Genomic DNA, 18,818 nt, shown 5'->3' with positions numbered 1-18,818 from the left:
GACTTCTGGAACGGATTCCGTTGGACTTCCAAGGTACGACTGTGTGTGTGTGTGTGTGTGTGTGTGTGTGTATACACACATTTAAAATAAATCAATAAATCTCAAAAATGTTGACTATAATAGCAAGTTTGGGACGGAAGACTCAATTCTCTTTCATTGTGGGGGTTGTGGGTTTTTTTTGGGGGGGGGACAGGTGATCAGACACCTGTGAAAGATGCTGTGAATCCAGGTCATTCATCCCAAACTCTCATCACTCAAGTCTCAAAGACTGCAATACTGTGTTGTATGCTAGTAACACATGTTTTAAGAGAACCCTGTGTTCACTGTATGTGGCCCTTCAAATATTTAAGGAATGCAAATAAGCAAATATTTTAAATATCTGTGTTTAGGGATACAGAATATGGCTATTGATAGTCAGCACAACCATTTATAGCAGTTTAAATCCAGAATCCCCAATACTGGAGGGTGGGGGGACTGCATTCATTCTGTGCTAATTTCTTCCAAAACAGTTTTTAATAAGGATGATAAAAAAAAGTATTTAAATGCTCATTTGTCAATAGTTGAGTGCATAAAAATGAATGGGACTGTGCTGAACCAAAATCTTTTATGGCTAAATTTTAAGTCAAGCAAAGCAACACATTAGTATTTCCTTTAAAATTCCCCCATGAGGTCTAAGAGAAGACAAGTACCAGTCAAACAGAAGATGTGGGTACTCTGCTTTGAAAGTAATGCTCACTTTTCAGCATTCCCCCCAAAAACTCCCTAAAAGAGGGCACCCGCACTGCCAAATAACTGCACTGATTATCTACCCCAGGGGTCGGCAACTTAAAGCCCGTGGGCCGGTAGTGGCCCACAGGGCTCGTCAATCTGGCCCATGACAACCCCTGCCACCCCCTGCTCTTACCAGTGTGGGGACCGACTTCCGCTTTGATGGCGCCTGTGTGCATGCACATGGGCACTCCTCCGACCCAGATGTGTGCTGGAAATAACATGTGTGCACACGTGTGGGACGGAGAAGCACCCGTGTGCATGCACCATTTCCAACAGACATCCAGGTCAGAGGAGCACCAGAAATAGCGTCTGTGCACACGCTCTGGCCCATCGTCCAATAAGCTTGCCGACCCCTGATCTACACAAATGCCCAGCTCTGGGAACCGGTAGCTGGGGATATTTTTGCCTAGCAAAGGTCTCTTGTGAATTGGTGGTTGGGCAATCCAGAAGACAACTCACAGAAGAATTCAGTGTGGCCTCCCCTCAAGTAAGTGGGGGGTCGGCTTTGTCATTTGATAAGCAGAAAAGCCATTTGCCATTTTAATTTTTATTTGAAAAATCACCAGCATCTATTTTTGCAGAATCGTGGAGTTTGGAAAAGAGACCATTTAGTCAAGCCCCCTTCCTCTATCTGCAATGCAGGATGTTTCTATAGCATCTCTGCCAGACGGCCACCCATCCTCTTCTTAAATATCCATAGCAAAGAAGATCTCAGAAATTCCTGAAGCAGTCTGAGGAAGCCTCACCTAATATTTAGCCAAAATCTGCTCTCCTGCAATTGCCACTCACTGGTTCCAGTTTTGTTCTCTGGAGCAAGAAAGAACAAGTCTGTTCCATCTTCTACTATTCAAACACCACTGTCACCTCTCTCTTAAATCTTCCCTTCTCCATACCCAGCTTTTTCAACAATTCTTCATAGGATTTAGTTTACATACCCCCATGCCACCCTAGTCCTCTGGACACACTCCTGTTTATGTAGTAGCCAAAAAGAGCACAGATTGACCAATGCAGAATAGAAAGAACCTGCAATCTCAATGATACTGCTTCTGTTAACATACCCTAGGATTGTCTTGTTTTTTAAAAAACAATTCTGGAGCATAAAACATTCGCTCAAAACAGCAGACAATACGTGCAAAGTACAATTCACTGCAGAAATTCCTAGGCACACAAGGTAAAAACTTAAAGCCTCAAACATATACAAGGGTTACTCATCACTGATTCAAAGAGGGACAATGGAACATTTAAGAATCTGAATGGGCGGCAGAGGTATTAGTAGATGCCTTTAGATGACATACAGATAATATTTGCACACTTCCTATGTCATTTGTGCACATGTAAGCACACATACATCACCACTTAGAAACAGATCTGACGCCTATGCAGGAAAAAAAGGCTAGCAGTAACACACACACACACACACACACGAAAAAGCTTTTCATAAAAGCTCTCTATAGATCTTCCTTCAACAGAAGTCAGCCTTTGAAAGTGTGTGGGGGGGGAACATTGCCATAATTCACTGACTCATAAGATGTCTCTTCTAAAGTGCACAACCTCAAAATCACTTCCAACTTGCTAGATACCAACTTGGGTATGGAAAATTTAAGTTCTGTGGTGGCAGGAATTTCACGGTACAATCCCATACATGTCTACTCAATAGTAAGCACCGTCAATTACAACAATTCTTACTCCCAGGTAAGCAGGTACAGGATCACAGCCTCAGCCATTCTTGCACATTCCAAGCTGTGAGCTCTGGGAGAATCAGCTTCATCCTGGCAGGCCACAGGGTCGATTCTGCTTTGCAGGGGGTTTTGTGTGCCTGTGTGTGGCGGGGAACAGTTAGCTTGAAGAATGTAGAGCGAACATCCCTGATTACATACTCAACTGCCACCTGATCCCTGTCCTTTGCCTTTATTTTATTTTGTGCTCATCCCAAAGTTGGGCCCATGCTGTGCTGACCTAAAGGTGGCTTTCATGTCAAAGCAGCCATAATAAATTGCTACTATTTCTAATTCCAGTCATTCTCTGCAGAGGTCAGGAGGTGGATGGTACATACACTTGTAACCTCAGCCGAGTTCTGCTGAGCATAATCAGAAGCCTTCGGAGGCCATTCAGAGGCACTGTGTGAGTTTCAAAGGACAATGGTAACAAGACACCTCTTCTCAAGCAGCGCAACTGTGCCGCGTAACAATTCCACATCTTTTCAGGAAGCACCTTAAAAGAAATGTGTACTTTTATTTTATAAGGAAAAGAAACACCATACACACAACCAAAATCAAATAAAGATCTTTATATTTGGCCAGCTGGCCAAACTAACATAAACTCACAAGTTCAAGATTGTGAGACTTGACTTTTGAAGTCTTTTCACAGCTGCAGAGGAATATTTTTAGGTTTTCCTGAGCTGCAGTTACAGTTCCTTGGAATGTAAAAAGTAGAGGACACAACAGAAAGCCGTGTTGGCTGGTGCTGATTGAGACATGGTAGGGTGGAAAACAGGGAAACCAACAATGGATGGAGCCAGAACAAATGAAAGGCAGAACCAAGCAATTCAAGTTTTGTCCCTCATCTTCCTCCTTGTGGTGTTCTGTTGCAAGGACAACTCTGGGAAGGAAGGCAATAGGCAATGCTATTCACTGGATTGGTCATAAATAATGAGGCAAATATTTGAGGCCTTGCTAAGGGCAGATTGAGGTTGGTGGGGCAATGTCCCAGTTGCACTAATGGAGCAGCTTCCACTAGCAGAGATGAATAATAATACTAATACTACTACTAAAGGTAAAGGGACCCCTGACCATTAGGTCCAGTTGTGACCGACTCTGGGGTTGCGGTTCTCATCTCACTTTATTGGCCGAGGGAGCCGGCATACAGCTTCTGGGTCATGTGGCCAGAATGACTAAGCCACTTCTGACGAAACCAGAGCAGTGCACAGAAACGCCATTTACCTTCCCACTGGAGTGGTACCTATTTATCTACTTGCACTCTGACATGCTTTCGAACTGCTAGGTTGGCAGGAGCAGGGACCAAGCAACAGGAGCTCACTCCGTCGCAGAGATTCGAACCGCCGACCACCCATCTGACTGTGTTGCCCCAGCCACTCTGATGGCTTCCAACAAATCAAAACGTCAAACATTAAAAACTTCCATATACAGAGCTGTCTTCAGATGTCTTCTAAAAGTTGTATAGTCATTTATCTCCTTGACATCTGATGGGAGGGCGTTCCACAGGGCGGCGCCACTACTGAGAACGCTCTCTGCCTGGTTCCCTGTAACCTTCCTTCTCACAATGAGGGGAACTGCCAGAAAGTCCTAGGACCTCAGTGTCCAGGCAGAACAATGGGGTTGGGAAACACTCTTTCAGGGATACAGAAGATCTAGCTTTGTTCTTCCGAGCCCATGCAATAAGATTTCATGGTATGGCAATTTGTAAGTCGTTCATTCACAAGGGAGCTTTTTTTTTTTTAAAAAAAAAAAAAAAGATTCTGTGCATGAAAATGGTAAGGTAAAGACACTACATGAGGACCTTAACATAGTCAAAAATAAACGAGTGAATTGATCTTAAAAATCTTGATTAACTTGCACAACAGCTCAGGCTGAACGGTAGGGGTGGAGACCTTAGAAACCAAACTTTTACGCCTCAAGTTGATATTTCACCTATGGAATTCTATAGTAATAGGCTGCTGTTAATTTTATGGACCAGCTCTCCACTTCTTCTTTTTTTCCCCCATAAACCATCTGCCTTTCCTTTTCAGTTCTCTCCTCCACCCAGCTTAATCTATAAGAAAGCCACACCAATATCAAATGTCATTCAGCTCTTTCTCAAATAGGAGCAGAGCAGACACAGCGGCTGCAACCAGCTGACTTAGCTGACCTAGGCTCAGAGTAAAAACAGCAGGATAATAAGTCACCAGATGTAAGCAATTGAATACTGATCACCTTCATTAACTGAACGGCTTCCCAAAATTTACCATATTATTTTAACCCTTTAGCATCCTCTACCAACAGACACCGTGCAACTTGTACTTAAGTGCAGATTTTCACTGTTAGAAAAAAACGAGACAACCGTGAAGCAATCGAATGGCACTTCCAAATAACACAGAGAGCAACATTTTTTACTGACTAAGGATCAGAAAACTTAGACTGAGAAGTTCTTACAAACATTCCATTTCACAGGAGCAAAAGGTTATGAGTTGGAAAGTTGCCAAATTCTTGAGAAAAGGGAAATTACTGTGATCAATATTCAGAACTGGATGTTCAATTCTGCTTTTCTTAATTTCTAGCTAAATATACAGACCTAGAATTTTCAAAACAAAAATATGGATCATTAGAAAAAGGTAAAAGTCTTGACAAAGAGGTGCTCTGTTCAAACACTCAATTCAACTGATGGGAGTTCAGCCTTTTTTTAAAAAAAGAAGTGCTCCATGTATGCAGATCCATATGTTCTGTTGGACTGAAGTCTGCATGTTTCCCATAATCTCTATCTATTACATATTTTTGGAAGAAGCCGCTCTACGAAAGCCAGCAACCAACTCCAGGCAAGCAGCAGCATAGGAAGCTAACTTACACAAAGTCAGAATGTTGACTCCCAGTCACAGACTATACAAGTGTAGGCCTGGCTTGCACAATGCTAAACCATAGTTTAGCTCTACATGCACAAATCAGAATGAGCCCAAGCACACCCAACCCTCCCCTCTCCTCCCACGCAACTAGAAGGACTTCTGCAGTATTGAGTTTCACTTGTTATGAATCCTAGAAAGTGAAATTAAGCTGTACTGAAGTGCTTCTCCTAGTGGTCCAGAAAGGAGAGGGAAGTGTGCATATTCAAGGTTTCATTCACTCCAGCTCATTCTATCTTGTCTGCATAGTGTTAAATCATGGTTAAACATTATGTGTCAATATGGCCACTGTTCTCAAATATGAATAAAAATATTTTTTAAATCAACTTACAGAGTCAGGAGAGTGATGTTTGCTGAAACAGGTCCCAAATTTGGTATGGCTTCAAATTCATTACTGTTTAGTTTTCTGCCAACATTTAAACAAAAACAAAAACACAAGTCAGCTGACACAGAAACAAGAGCCAATTGGTATTTTCTGATTTCCCCTTGACCATTTTAACCCATCGCATTAACTTAAAGTAGCCCCTCCCCCAAAGGGAAGTGGGGACAACCTATAGCAACACTGACTTACATAGATACCCTCTGAAACGCCCCCCCCCCCACTAAGTTATAGCTTCATTTCACATTGTATAATTTTGTGCCCATGCATCACTATGAATACCAACACTCAAAATCATTTAAAGGAATGTATCTTACATCATGTATATTACAGTGGTGCCCCGCAAGACGAATGCCTCGCAAGACGGAAAACTCGCTAGACGAAAGAGTTTTCCGTTTTGGAGGTGCTTCGCAAAACGAATTTCCTATGGGCTTGCTGCGCAAGACAACAATGTCTTGCGAGTTCCTGCTGGGTTTTTTCCTCCCCCCCCCCTTTTCTAAGCCGCTAAGCCGCTTATCAGCTGATCCGATCAGCAGATAAGCCACTAAAAGCCGCTAAAAGCCGCTAATAGCGCTAATCCGCTAATCCGTCAATGGGCTTGCTTCGCAAGACGAAAAAACCGCTAGACGAAGAGAATCACAGAATAGATTCTTTTAGTCTTGCGAGGCACCACTGTATAGTCAAACAGAAGAACATGCAGCCACTTACATTTCTCGTAGTTTACCAAGGCGACTCAAGGAACTAGGCTTGATTGAAGACAATTTATTGTGGCTCAGATCTCTACAAGGATAAAAGAAGAAGAAAAGCTCTTGCATCAACTTTCACCAATATCAGGTACATTTCAAAGAGAACAAGCAAGTAGCTTGCACAGAAGGAAACTGGATCATATATTGAAATATAACACATAAAATGCACACTGGTTTTGTTGTGCCTCTCCCCTCCATCTACAGATAACCATGTTGTTGTTGTTGTTCTAAGGCAGGTGTGAGGAACTTGTGGCTCTCCCTATGCTGTTGGACTGCAACTCCCATCATCCCTTACCAGTGCCTTTTCATTCTCCACCATCTGAGCCAGGGGGGAGGAACTGGCGACTTGCCCAAAGTTTCAGGGCTACAAGTCCCATCATCCACAATCACTGGCCATCCTGGCTGGCTGACTGGGGAGTGTGGAAGGCCCACAGGAAGATACTTTTGCATCCGCTTAAGTTGGTTCAATTAATTGCCAATAAAACACCGCCACAGTTCTACATCTCCTATTCAGTATATAAGCCAAACTCCCCCCCCCCACAACCATAGAAGTCTAGGGGGCCAAAGACTGTTGTTACAGTCTAGCGACATCTGGCAAATCCAACATAAAGCTGTTGCTCAATTTATGGCTTTCACCTGGTAAGTCTAAATTTGCAAAGTCTAGGTATATTGACGGCTGGGTGGTACGGAAACCTCTCCTCTCCTGTGTTCACGTGTCTTTGCACCATTAATTCTCACACATAAAAATGTTAATGCGAGCCATATGTGAGTAGCGGAAAACAGGCCTGGATAAACACTCCGGCCTCAAGGCATCGACATTTCGAATGCAAAGCTGAACGAAACAAGCCCATCTGCCACAGATGTGTCTATCCTGCAGCATCCTAAGCCCTCTTCCTCATGTGCATCAGCCATAATGGATGGAGGCATAAGTCCTTCCAGGGCACCTTTGACGGAACTGAAGAGATGTAGGCCAACTAATTCAACAAGACTGAAACGGTGATCTGAATTAAGCTCACTTTAACACAGAGAGAGGCCTTTCTCCTGCCTTTGCGCCTCAGCTGAAATATTTGGCCTTAGCTCACAGGGATTAGAAGAACTATGCAAAGCCACAGCCAAAACGCTATGAAGTCATGGCTGTTAAAAGTCTAATACATTACTGTTCATCCTGCATTAGACAAGAATCAGCAATTATTTCAACAAAGAGCTTTCAAAATCCTACTGCAAAAAAGTGCTGTTTCCAACAACCTGCCTTTCTTCAGTTCACCTAAAAAGTAAAAAAAGCAGGATGGGGGGGGGGGGTGAGACACCCTATGAAAAATTATTTAAAACATGCTTGTTTGCCTTAGGACCTACCAGACAGTATCAGACATGAGTGGATTTGTTCTGCTGTAGTTATAACATTGGGGCGAGGAAAGGGGGGGGGAGAGAGAAATCTGGCAGAGCCTTTAAACTATAAAAATCCTGCAATTACAACCACTGCTGTGCCTGATCACCAAACTGGAGCCAGACACTTTCACTCAGAGCTCAAGCTCACCATCCATCTGGAGTCCATCAAGGCAACCATAAGCATAACAACTTGCATTATGTTTCAGACTAAATTTGTGTTTTCTGACACTGCCGATATCCACAGATTTTCCATGCACTGTGCTGCTTTAAAGGGGGGGGGAATAGATGCAAATATCCCTTAAGGTTTTCTTAAACCTGATTCGGAAAATTATGACTCCCATCCCCAAAAAATTACAACACGCCTTTATTGCCCAACAGCTCAAATCAAACAATTACCGGCACTTTAATAGGTCTTCTATTTATAGCAAATTTTTACACTATCTAGAATCATCAAGGAGAAGATGACTCTTTTGAAGAGATGAGCATTCCTGCAAAACTGCTAGAAACAGGATGGGAGCTAAAATAATGATATAATCCTTTCTGAAATCAGCTTCTCCCCTGATGTAATAGGTTTTTAAGTGTGTACATTTGTCTTTTCAAAAGGGCAGGAGCAGCAAATACAATTCCTTAAACCCGTAGAAAAATAATGTGAACAGACCTCCTCCTTATAATTTAGGAGCAGAAGCTGGAATCACAAAAGTGGTGGAAACACATTTTCCACTCCCAATTGCCTCCTCCCTCTTTGCCCTTCCCTTAAACCACAGTACATGGAAAGAAAAATCTCTACAGTGGTTTAAGCTTACTAGTAGCACTTTGAAACTTATAAGGCGGCTGGATTCAGGCATTTCAAGTGCACTTTTGAAAGTAGAGCACATTTTAAAATGCCATGGTGTTGGTACAAACTCAAAAGTGCAGCTTCCACACTCTTCTCACCATAGAAGACACATAGTGGACTGCTAGCTTGGAAGCTTTTTCCTGCAAAGGAAGACCTTCTTGAGGGGGAAGCTTCTGAACACGAAACTTCTGGTGCAGATTTGCTTTCAAAACAGAATTCCCCAATGCACTCTCTGTGACAAATTATGAGAACCAAGTGTGTATAACATACACTTAAAGGACATTTTAACAACCCTCTGCTAAAAGATAGCAATTCTTGCTGCTTTAGTGTATAAATGCAGAATTTAAACTCATCAGTTAACATTTTTTTCAGTTCACAAATAAACAGAAATAAATATTTATCTAGAGTCGACACCTGAGTCTGATTGAGGGAGGGATTGACATTTTGGGGGGAGTTACATCAGATAAACAGAAGGGTGTTGTATGTTTTCCATCTCCCTTCTCTACTGCATTAGCAAGGAGGAGAGAATTCGCTTCCAGTTTCAACTAACTATGGTTTGTTGGTATGTGGGGATCTGGTTAGTCTTCAAACTATGGTTTAGTGTAGCAAGTCATGATCAGAAGAACCAAGGTTTGAACTCTGCTTATTTCCCAAAACTGTGGTTAAGGCAAACCACAGTTAACCTGGTTTCAGAAATATCGATAAACTTCAGTTAGTTAAAGCAAAGGCACTTTTAAGTGATAGCTTATAGGAGGAGGGAAAGTCAGAAAGCAGGACAATCAACATATGCCTAAGGCACCAAAGTATTCCACGATTTCAACTTTTAACAATCCTTGGTTTGCAGAATGGTACTAAGATGTACTAAATAAGGTCTTCCAAGCCTGTGTTTCTCTGTTTGTCCAAGGAATTGCTCACCATGAAGGATGCTGTTATCAGCAATAAGATTCACAAATAATCTCAACAAAGTGAAGTGGTGAAGAAACAGCTCTTTGGACGTTTTATAAATGTGTATGTTAGGGATCAGTGCCATGTGTGCCATTTAGGTGCAATCAATATGGTCTTTCTTGGAAATGCCTGAAACTTAATTCAAAATTTTAAAATGCAAATCCAGCAGCAGCTTCTTAATCAATTCCCATTGGGGCCTTTATAGCTGCTAATTCAGCAAAAAGAAGGAAAGCTAAAAAACAAAGAGGCAGGCTGTAGCTGTTTTAAGACACAGATCCAAAGTGACTCATAAATCAGCATGCTATGTTCAGATTTTAGTCTGGAAAATGCTGAAGAACAGCTGTGAAAACTATCCAAACTTTTTTCCTCTGGCAATTCTGGTAAGAACTGGAAGGTTTAGAAAATGTAAATACCAAGATGTAATACAAACATTAGCAGAAACCATCCTTTAGATTTCCCCCTGTCTCAGTGACAGCTTCAACATTCCTAGACAAACCCTGGTAAAATAATCTAGAATTCCAAAGACAACTGAAAAAACAGCAAAGATGTATGGCGACTGTTCAGAGTCTCTCTTCCTCTCCCATCCTGGCTGCTAAACTTTAAACCTAACAAAAGCGAAGTTCTTAAACTGTAGAGTGTTTCTCTTGAGCGACTAGCCTCCTGCCCAGAAAGCAAAGGCAAACCGTAAAGAAAATTTGTTGATAAACTATTACAAACACTCACTAGCTCTGAAACAGTCTTGGTTTTATTTAAGTCTGTGAATACCTCTTCAGTGAAAGGCTGTAGTAAAAAACTGTGTTAAAATTGGCCACTTTCCCTCACTCGGAGACTTTTGCTATGTCAACTGCAATTACAAGAGTAACCACAACTCAGACAACACGTACAGATAATACAATTTTGGTCCTCCATCAGCCAGTTCAAAAAACAGGTCTGGAATTCGCAGTTGCATCATTTGTTCCAACCCACCACCCAAAATCACATCCAGCAAGAAATCTGAATGTCAAGGGGGGGGGGGAGGTTTTTCACTCAGATGGTTACCAGTGTTTAAGATAGCAATAACAGCCTGCTGGATAGCCCATCTAGTCCATAATCCTGTTCTCACAGTGGCCAACCAGATGCCTGCAAGCCACACTTGTGCACAAGAGCACTCTCTCCTCAGAAATGGGGTGGTTGCCTTGAGTGGGAAGGACTAAAGGGGCACATGTGATAGGGGAAAGCTCTGGTCAAGCGAGAAGTAATCAGCATCTCTCTACAGCACGGATGAAGCACTTCTAGCCCTCCAGATGTTGTTGAGACTCCTCTCAGCCCCAGCCAGCATAACCAATGGTCAAGGACAATGAGAGGTTTACTCACAAACTCATAGAATGTAGTGCTGAAAGTGATCCTGAGGATCATCTAGTCCAACCGTCTACATTGCAGTTGTCCCATACAGGGATCGAACCTGCAACCTCAGCATTCTCAGCTCCACACTCTCACCAGTTGAGCTATACTCAAGCAACATCTGGGGGATCCTCACCTCTGCTCTACAGAAGGACCTAAAATTCACTTCAAAAGTTTGCACTGCTTAGGGCAGGCATCACCAAACTTAGCCCTCCAGCTGTTTTGGGACTACAACTCCCATCATCCCTGACTACCGGTCCTGTTAGCTAGGGATGATGGGAGTTGTAGTCCCAAAACAGCTGGAGGGCCGAGTTTGGTGGTGCCTGGCTTAGGGTAACTAAGTCTATGAAAAATCTTACTGGAGTTAGTCTGTAATCCCCCCACCCTTGAAATAAATTCTAGTAGACTACACTAAGCTTACTTCTGAGTAGACATGTATGGGGTTGCACTCTTAGCATGCTATTTACAGCATAATCCTAAACATGTTTGCTCAAAAGTAAGTCTGCATTCTGAGAAAGCAAGCATAGGATTGCTCTCTTGAAGTCCACACCCCAAGACTGCATTCCTTACACATTTGGGAGTAAACACTACTGAACTCCGTGTGGTTTGCTCCCAAGTGTGAAAAGGAATGCAGTCTTGGGCTGAAATGCTAAGCACTCTGGAGAACACATTCCTCTGCACAGTTTACTCAGAAGCAACCCCACTGGAACTTACCTCCCAGTAGATGTGTTTAGAATTACAGACTTTCTGGAAAGGAAGATCCTCTGAAATCTGTAGGAACCCTTCCTTGGGAAATATATTGGTGGGGTGCCAGAGATTTAAGATTTTTGAAGTAGTTTTGGTTATATAATCAACATGAACTCCCATCACGAATATTTCGGCAAACATGCTTGCAGCCTCATATTATTCACAGACAAAACTATCTGGGACAACAGTGATCTATGCTAATAACAACAAACTATTTTGTTTCCTTATTGCCCCTTAACTGCCTAGAGTTCTTTAGCAGTCTCGGTTCTGCTGCATAAGAACAACAGGAGGCAAGAGAAGAAGGCCACATGTCTGCCTGCATGCTTTTTAAGGGGGGTGGAAAAGCAAGTAATGAACAGGAACTTCTAAAGGCATTTAACTCAAACAAAAGAAACATTTGCACAAAACCTAGCAGACCACATGGTCTGGTGACACCTACAAAGATGGTAACCCTGTGAGATTAAGAACAAGTGACACAGCTGCCCAATGAGTGATCACAGCAGGGTTCCTTACAAAAGGCCAAGTGCTTATTTATACAAGTGGAGCCCATTTTTCACACTTCTTTTAAAGGAATGCGAATGTACATATGGACAATTTACGTCTCCAGGGGAAATCCAATTAGAAAGCTTCCACTGTGCTAACTGAAACAACAAAAGATCTGTTTGTTTTAGTGGCCACTAAATTAACTGTCACAGAGATATCTTGCTATTATTTCTGTTGACCCAATATCCGTCTTAGAAAACAACCCTTTAAAATCAGTTTTAATTCCTAATTAGCATTTTTTCTATAAATTACTTGCTAGGATTTCCTGTGGTTCCACTCGTTTGTTAGATTCGTACTACTGCACCTTTAACTGAGTGTCCTGGAAAACTACCATCATATTTGATAAACTTTTGTTGAAAAGTTTACGGGATATTTTTTTTGTTTGTTGAAAATCAAATCTACAAATAAAAATTGTGACAAACGTTTCTTGTCAAATAATAGCTTGGCCTTTAGATTATTCAAATATTTGTGGCTCCAATCATATGCACAACTTAAAGGTAAAGGTACCCCTGACCATCAGGTCCAGTCACTGACGACTTTGGGGTTGTGGCGCTGTCTCGCTCTATAGGCCGAGGGAGCCGGCGTTTGTCCGCAGACAGCTTCTGGGTCATGTGGCCAGCATGACTAAGCCGCTTCTGGCGAACCAGAGCAGCACACGGAAACGATGTTTACCTTCCCGCTAGAGCGGTACCTATTTATCTACTTGCACTTTGACGTGCTTTCGAACTGCTAGATGGGCAGGAGCTGGGACTGAACAACAGGAGCTCACCCCGTTGCGGGGATTCGAACCGCCGACCTTCTGATTGGCAAGCCCTAGGCTCTGTGGTTCCCAACTTACCTGGGAGTAAATGCCATTGAACTCAATGGAGCTTACTTTTGAGTAGGGATTGTTCTGTTAATGTTCCACAGAGTCAAACCCAGGTGTTATGAATACAACAGTCACTTTTTCTCAGTAAGGAAGACCTCCAGAGGAGGCAATTGAACAGAATTAGCCAGAACTAATTCAAAGACTTCCTGTTTACTTTAAAGTTCTTATCTGCACTTGCTTCTGAAGTGCAACAGAAAATTAATAAACCAATTGAGATGTGATTGAAATGACAAGAGGTTAAGCTCAATCACAATATTCCAAAATTTTTCACCTTCTTTCTGACTTTAGAAAATTTCCAAGTCTTTGTGGAGGAATCAGTGTGGATACTAGATAAGAAAATACCAGCTCAATCATGTCCATCTCTCATGCTTGTGTTGATGAGTTAATTTAACAGCCAGTGGAATCAGTAACTTAGCATAAGAGACTGAAACCCACAGCACAATCAATGAATGCTTGTCAAGTTACAACTACTTTACTGTGTCAATAAATCATCAGGTGAACAAAAGCACGAGAGACCACAACTTTTCTAAAACTGCTCTCAGCTTGGAGGAATGTTGCTCAGGGACAATACTGGGTCCCATGTTTGCTTAAACAAGTATCAGCCAGAGCAGTTCTCAAAATTCCACGTTTTTTTATATAGCCAACATTTGGAGAAAGTGGAGTTGGAATGTAGGATGCCAGAAACCCTTGTTTTAAAGCAACATATTTAATATACATTTAATCAGCAGAGAGTCAGAGTCCCCTGCCTATTAACACAATGGCATTTCAATACATATTTGTATTGCTTTTAATTCTCCATGGAATCCTGTATTGTTTCCAAGCCATATTTCTGAATCATTCTCCCAATAACAGAGACTCCCAGGGCAATGGTTTCTGCACATGCACTAACTGTAGATCAGCATCCTCCTTGTGTAAAAAGAAACTATGTTTGCATGCTTCCTAGTGAACATAGCAATTTTCATTATGCATTAGGCTCATCATACATTAAGTTATATGTACATGATATAATAATGCAAATTTCCACATGAAAGTGCCACCCATGTGTCATTATAGGATAACGGCATTGAGGAAATGGAAGGGGGAACAAAATTGCATCATTTTTCCAAGGAAAGGTACAGATCAGTGTTAGAAACTGAAATATGAAAGCTGGGAGCTACATGGCACCTTAAACCTAGGTTATGGGCGCAACAACGGAATGTCTAGGCGCACTTTTTTATAACAGGAATACAAAGCTGAAAATGAACGAACTGCAGCTAAAATTTTATGTTCATTTTTCACATCCTTCCCCTACCCACCCCCATAATATTCTTAAGAGGGTCTCTTCTTCAGTCTTCAGAGAGTAGCTGGAAGCGGGGAGGCAGAAAAAGGTCCTCCTTTCCTTCCACTCTGCAGTTTTAATCTGAAATCTTAGGCACAATACTGCGCCCAGAGCTCAGAAACTGCTCACGCTGATGATATTCCCTGTCGCAAAATGCGCCTAGAACAATGGGAGTTTCAGACAGAATAGGCCTGGGATATTAACCCTGCCCACTACACTCCTATATGATGTCCATTCTAGACAGAAGAAATCCACTTTGCCCTACAGACACACAACTAACCACATTTACACATCCCTCTGCCTCAGATCCCACCCCCCACTCAGAAGTTTCAAGTTGATTACTTGCGCCAGTCAAGACTGACAACTGGAGGTGGTACCCTTAGGCAAGGCCCCAGCATCTCAAGGCCCCGGCACCTGCCAACATGAGAGGTTTGGACCCGCCTCAAGAAGATGAGCTTCCATCCTCTTTGAAGCAATCGTTCCTCTTCACCTCCTCCTCAGAGGAGGAGGCAGAAACCAAAGCAAGTGGGAGGTGCAAGTGGCAGCCACTTTCCCCTTCTCTCTCCCTCTTCCCCACACACATCCTTTCCCTCTGCACAGCAATGGGAACAGAACCCAGCCCTGCTTCCAGATGGAGCACCTAGGCGAGGGGGCCGGCCTGGCTGCTCCTTCACCCATCCAAGCCCTCCCCTCAGGACCACAACCTTCAAAGGAGCATTAGGCAACTTTGTGAAGGCAACCAGCAAATTACTCGTTATGGCAACCGTGCGCTACCTCCAGGAACAGAGGCGGCGGCAGCAACAGAAGAGAGCTATTGCTTTCCTGCCATGCTTACAGATCTCCCAGAGGGAGCTGATTGACCACCGCAGGGAACAGGAGGCTGGAATACATAGGCCTTGGCTCTGAAGTTCTTACAGTGGGTTGGAGTTGCCCCCACCAGGGCCCAACTCCACATGCTGGCCCAAGAGAAGCAGTGGTGTCTGTTTTGCTCACCTATGAGCTCCCCATGTGTAGCGCAGCAGCTTGGAGGCACTCACTCTAGGAAGGCCCAGCAGACTGCACCCATACCTCCCTCACGTGAGAGTGAGAGGGTAGGGCAGGGCAGGGCCTCTGCCTTATCTCTCACCTGCTCACTTTCTAGCGGGCCTCTGGGCAGTGCAACAGGCTGAGATTGAGTGCAACAGTCCCAGTTCCACATCCCTGTTGCCCAGAGAGAAACAAAGCGAGGGAATTGCGTTGAGGGGGTGGGATTCCTCCAAAGGAGAGGTGGCTCTCCATTATGTTGGTGGGACTCCCAACTCCCATTGGCTCCAGCCAGCGTGGTCTATGGTCGGCGCTGAAGCACTGGTTTTCCACCTCTGCTTTGAAGCCATCCCTGTCACCTGACAGCTCACCCGCTGTGGAGCCAGGAACTTCGCTTGGACGCCCTGCCATTTGGGTGGGTTCATCTTTCCCCCCCTCCCCTAGTGCAAAGCACAGACAGTGTGTGGAAGCCAATAATCTCTAGGAATCAGCCTGCTAAGAGAATGGGGAACACAAGGAGGGCCACTCAGAACATGCCACTGCCCCTATGTGCAGCTCAGGGGTGCAGCATCTGCCTTGCCCACCACACAAGGTCCTGGGTTCAAACAACCAAGTTTTATTGGCAGACGGAGAAGACAGGAATATATGAATCGAAATGTAGAATTGGCATCTGTTCACAAGGAGGAGATGCTTCGAGATAAAACTATACAGGCCTAATAAGGTGAAAAAGCACCGCTCAAGTCTAAGTCCTGGGTTCTCCAAGGGGCCCAAAATCTTGGCGAGCCGCTGTCAGCCCGCGCAGACAACACCGAACTAGCTGGGACTCTGCAAAAGGTTCGTCCCTTCCACACTCCAGCCTATTTTAAACTTATTAAGCGGTGCAGAAATCAAATGAGAACAGGAATAAGAGCACGCGAAAGAATAAATCAAAGCCATTCGCTCCTGGGACGCGGGGAGCCCGGAGCGCCCCCTAGCGCCCCCAAGCCCGGCAGGAGCGAAGCCCGCTCGCCCGCTCTCGCTACTCACAGCTGCACGACCCAGTCCGGGAGAGGCTCGGGCACTCGGCTCAGCTTCAGGCGGCTGCAGTCCAGCAGTTCCCCCCGGCAGCGGCACGGCAGCGCCGGGCACCCTTCGGCCAGCGCCGAGGAGGGCGAGAAGGCGGCGACCAGGCAGCAGCAGCACAGGAGCAGCGGCGGCAGCGCGGCGCCCATGGCCGGAGCTCCCTTGGCGCGCGTCGGCGCGGCGCGCTTTCCGACGGGGCGGCCGTGCGCGCTCGGGGGGCGCGGAGCGTGTTCCGTTTTGGGGGCGCTGGGCCGGAGGCTCCCTTTCATGGCCGCCTGCCCCCGCTAGACCCGCGGGCGAGGCTCCGCCGCTGCACAGCCAACTCCAGACGCCTCGCCAAACTTTCCGCCGCCGCCGCTGCCTCCTCGTCGCGGCAGCGCCTGCCTGGGCCCGCCCCCTGCCATGTGATGACAACAAGGCGGAGGGCGGGCGCTCGGGAAGAGATGCTCGACGGCAGAGGCAAAGCAGCCCGGCCTCGCCGACGGAGCTGCACCGCCGCGCAGACCGAGGCCAGCAGCCCCGCTGTTGGAGGGACGGGGGGCCAAGACCTCCAGGAAGCGCTCCTGGCTTCCCCCTCTTTTCTACCCGCCTTCGAGGCTTTCTACCAAGACCCGTCTGCAGGAAAGAAACGCGCGCAATTTCAAGAAGTCTCCCAGTCCGCAAACACCTCTCTCTCAGCACAGGAGCCAGCTAGCAATGCCCAAGCCGGTGCCAATCTGCTAGGAACTCACCACGAACGTCTCCCTTGTTCTCTTAACATGGCATCCGGCTGGAAAAAAAGAAAAGCCCTGCAACAACGGGTGCCATCAGTGCCAGATTTACTTATAAGCTAAACAAGCTATAGTTTAGGGCCCCACTCTCTTACCCCCCCCCCAAAAAAAAATTAAAGGAAAAAAACCCCTGTATGTACATTTCCAAAATATAAGATAAAAAACAAATAGAATAAAACCTAGATAACAGCAACAGTGTTTTGTGTTGTGTAGGCTCCTATGGTGTAAGTAATGTGTCCTGCATGCTAGCCTGCTCCCTAAAATATCACTGGTTTGCTCCTTTCTATATATAGGGCGCCTACATTCTGCATGGATTGGTTGCATGGCAGCAGGTGCAAATGGCTTTAGATACCTATTAGGTCCATAAATTACCATATAGCATATATTCAACACAAAAAACGGTGACAATTTGTTGTTGACAAAGGATAGCTGGACATATGAAGGGCCCCATTACCTTCAGTAGCTTAGGACCTCATCAAACCTAAATCTGGCCCTGGGTGCCATCAATAACTGGGAAGACAGAAAGTCTTAACCTGTGTTTTGTTTGCACACACGTTAAAAATGGGTGTATGTGGACAGTGTGAGATAGATATAGATATATATAGATATATGTCACTGTTGTAAATAAAAGGATGATGAAGAAGACAAAAGACAGGACTTTACTCACTCTTTGAAGACTTGGGAACAAAGTTTCATGGGCATCTACTGCAATTTTTGGGGGGAGGGGTTTGAAGTAAATTTTTCCAAACAAAATGATTTCTCTCACCAGCCCAATCCTGTTACACCCTACGGCCTCCTTACCAGGTCACCCTTTTAGCTGTGAGCAGGCAGTGGTGCCACTATTGAACAGGAGCTCCCACTCGCCGCCATTTTAATTTGCCCAAATTGCAATGCTCCAGCTCATAGATCTGTGAAATACTGTGTTTACTGTGCGTAAACCCTGCTGAACTCAATTTGGTTTACTTCTGAGTAAAATATAGATTAGGATTGTACTGTTAGGGGGACATATACACCCATTTTTTGTCATGCATATGAACAGTAAACAGTCTATAGAATGCTTTCCCCAGCAAGGCCTGCCTGGCACCTACATTAACATCTTCTTGGTGCCAGTTTAAACTTCCTTTATTCCTAGGTATTGGTGGCACCTGTTTGGTTTTATAAGTCTATTGTGTATTAGCTGGCTCCTCTGCTGAGAGATAGGTATTAGTAGTGTGGGATGTTGTTCTGTTCCTGTGCTCTGCTTGAAATTGTGTGTTACTTTTCTGTAAGTTGTCTCGAGTCAGTCTTGATATAAAGCATCTAAGCAATGATACTATGCAGCAATGAAATGAAATGAAATCCAATAATTATTATTTGTTTACATTATAAAGTGATGCAAAAGCATGCAATACATGTTCTCTTTATATCTTAATTGAATGAAAACAGCATACATAAAT

General features: G+C 44.4%; 1 protein-coding gene across 1 annotated transcript in view; it reads right to left on the bottom strand.

Annotated features, from left to right (window-relative positions):
- The window catches only part of LRIG3 (leucine rich repeats and immunoglobulin like domains 3), a 56,694-nt gene extending 39,675 nt beyond the window's left edge, over positions 1–17,019 (bottom strand). Inside the window, exons 1-3 of the mRNA XM_083463384.1 lie at positions 16,577–17,019; positions 6,468–6,539; positions 5,712–5,786 (exon numbers count right to left, since the gene is read on the bottom strand). Coding sequence (XP_083319510.1) covers positions 5,712–5,786; positions 6,468–6,539; positions 16,577–16,881 — 452 coding nt within the window. The 5' untranslated portion in view covers positions 16,882–17,019. The remainder of the gene's footprint in view (positions 1–5,711; positions 5,787–6,467; positions 6,540–16,576) is intronic.
- Between the last annotated feature and the right edge of the window lie 1,799 nt (positions 17,020–18,818).

Source organism: Podarcis liolepis (genome assembly GCF_965112155.1).
Source record: "Podarcis liolepis genome assembly, chromosome: 10".
In the NCBI taxonomy this organism is placed as follows: domain Eukaryota; kingdom Metazoa; phylum Chordata; class Lepidosauria; order Squamata; family Lacertidae; genus Podarcis; species Podarcis liolepis.
This window is presented reverse-complemented; position numbering and strand designations above follow the sequence as displayed.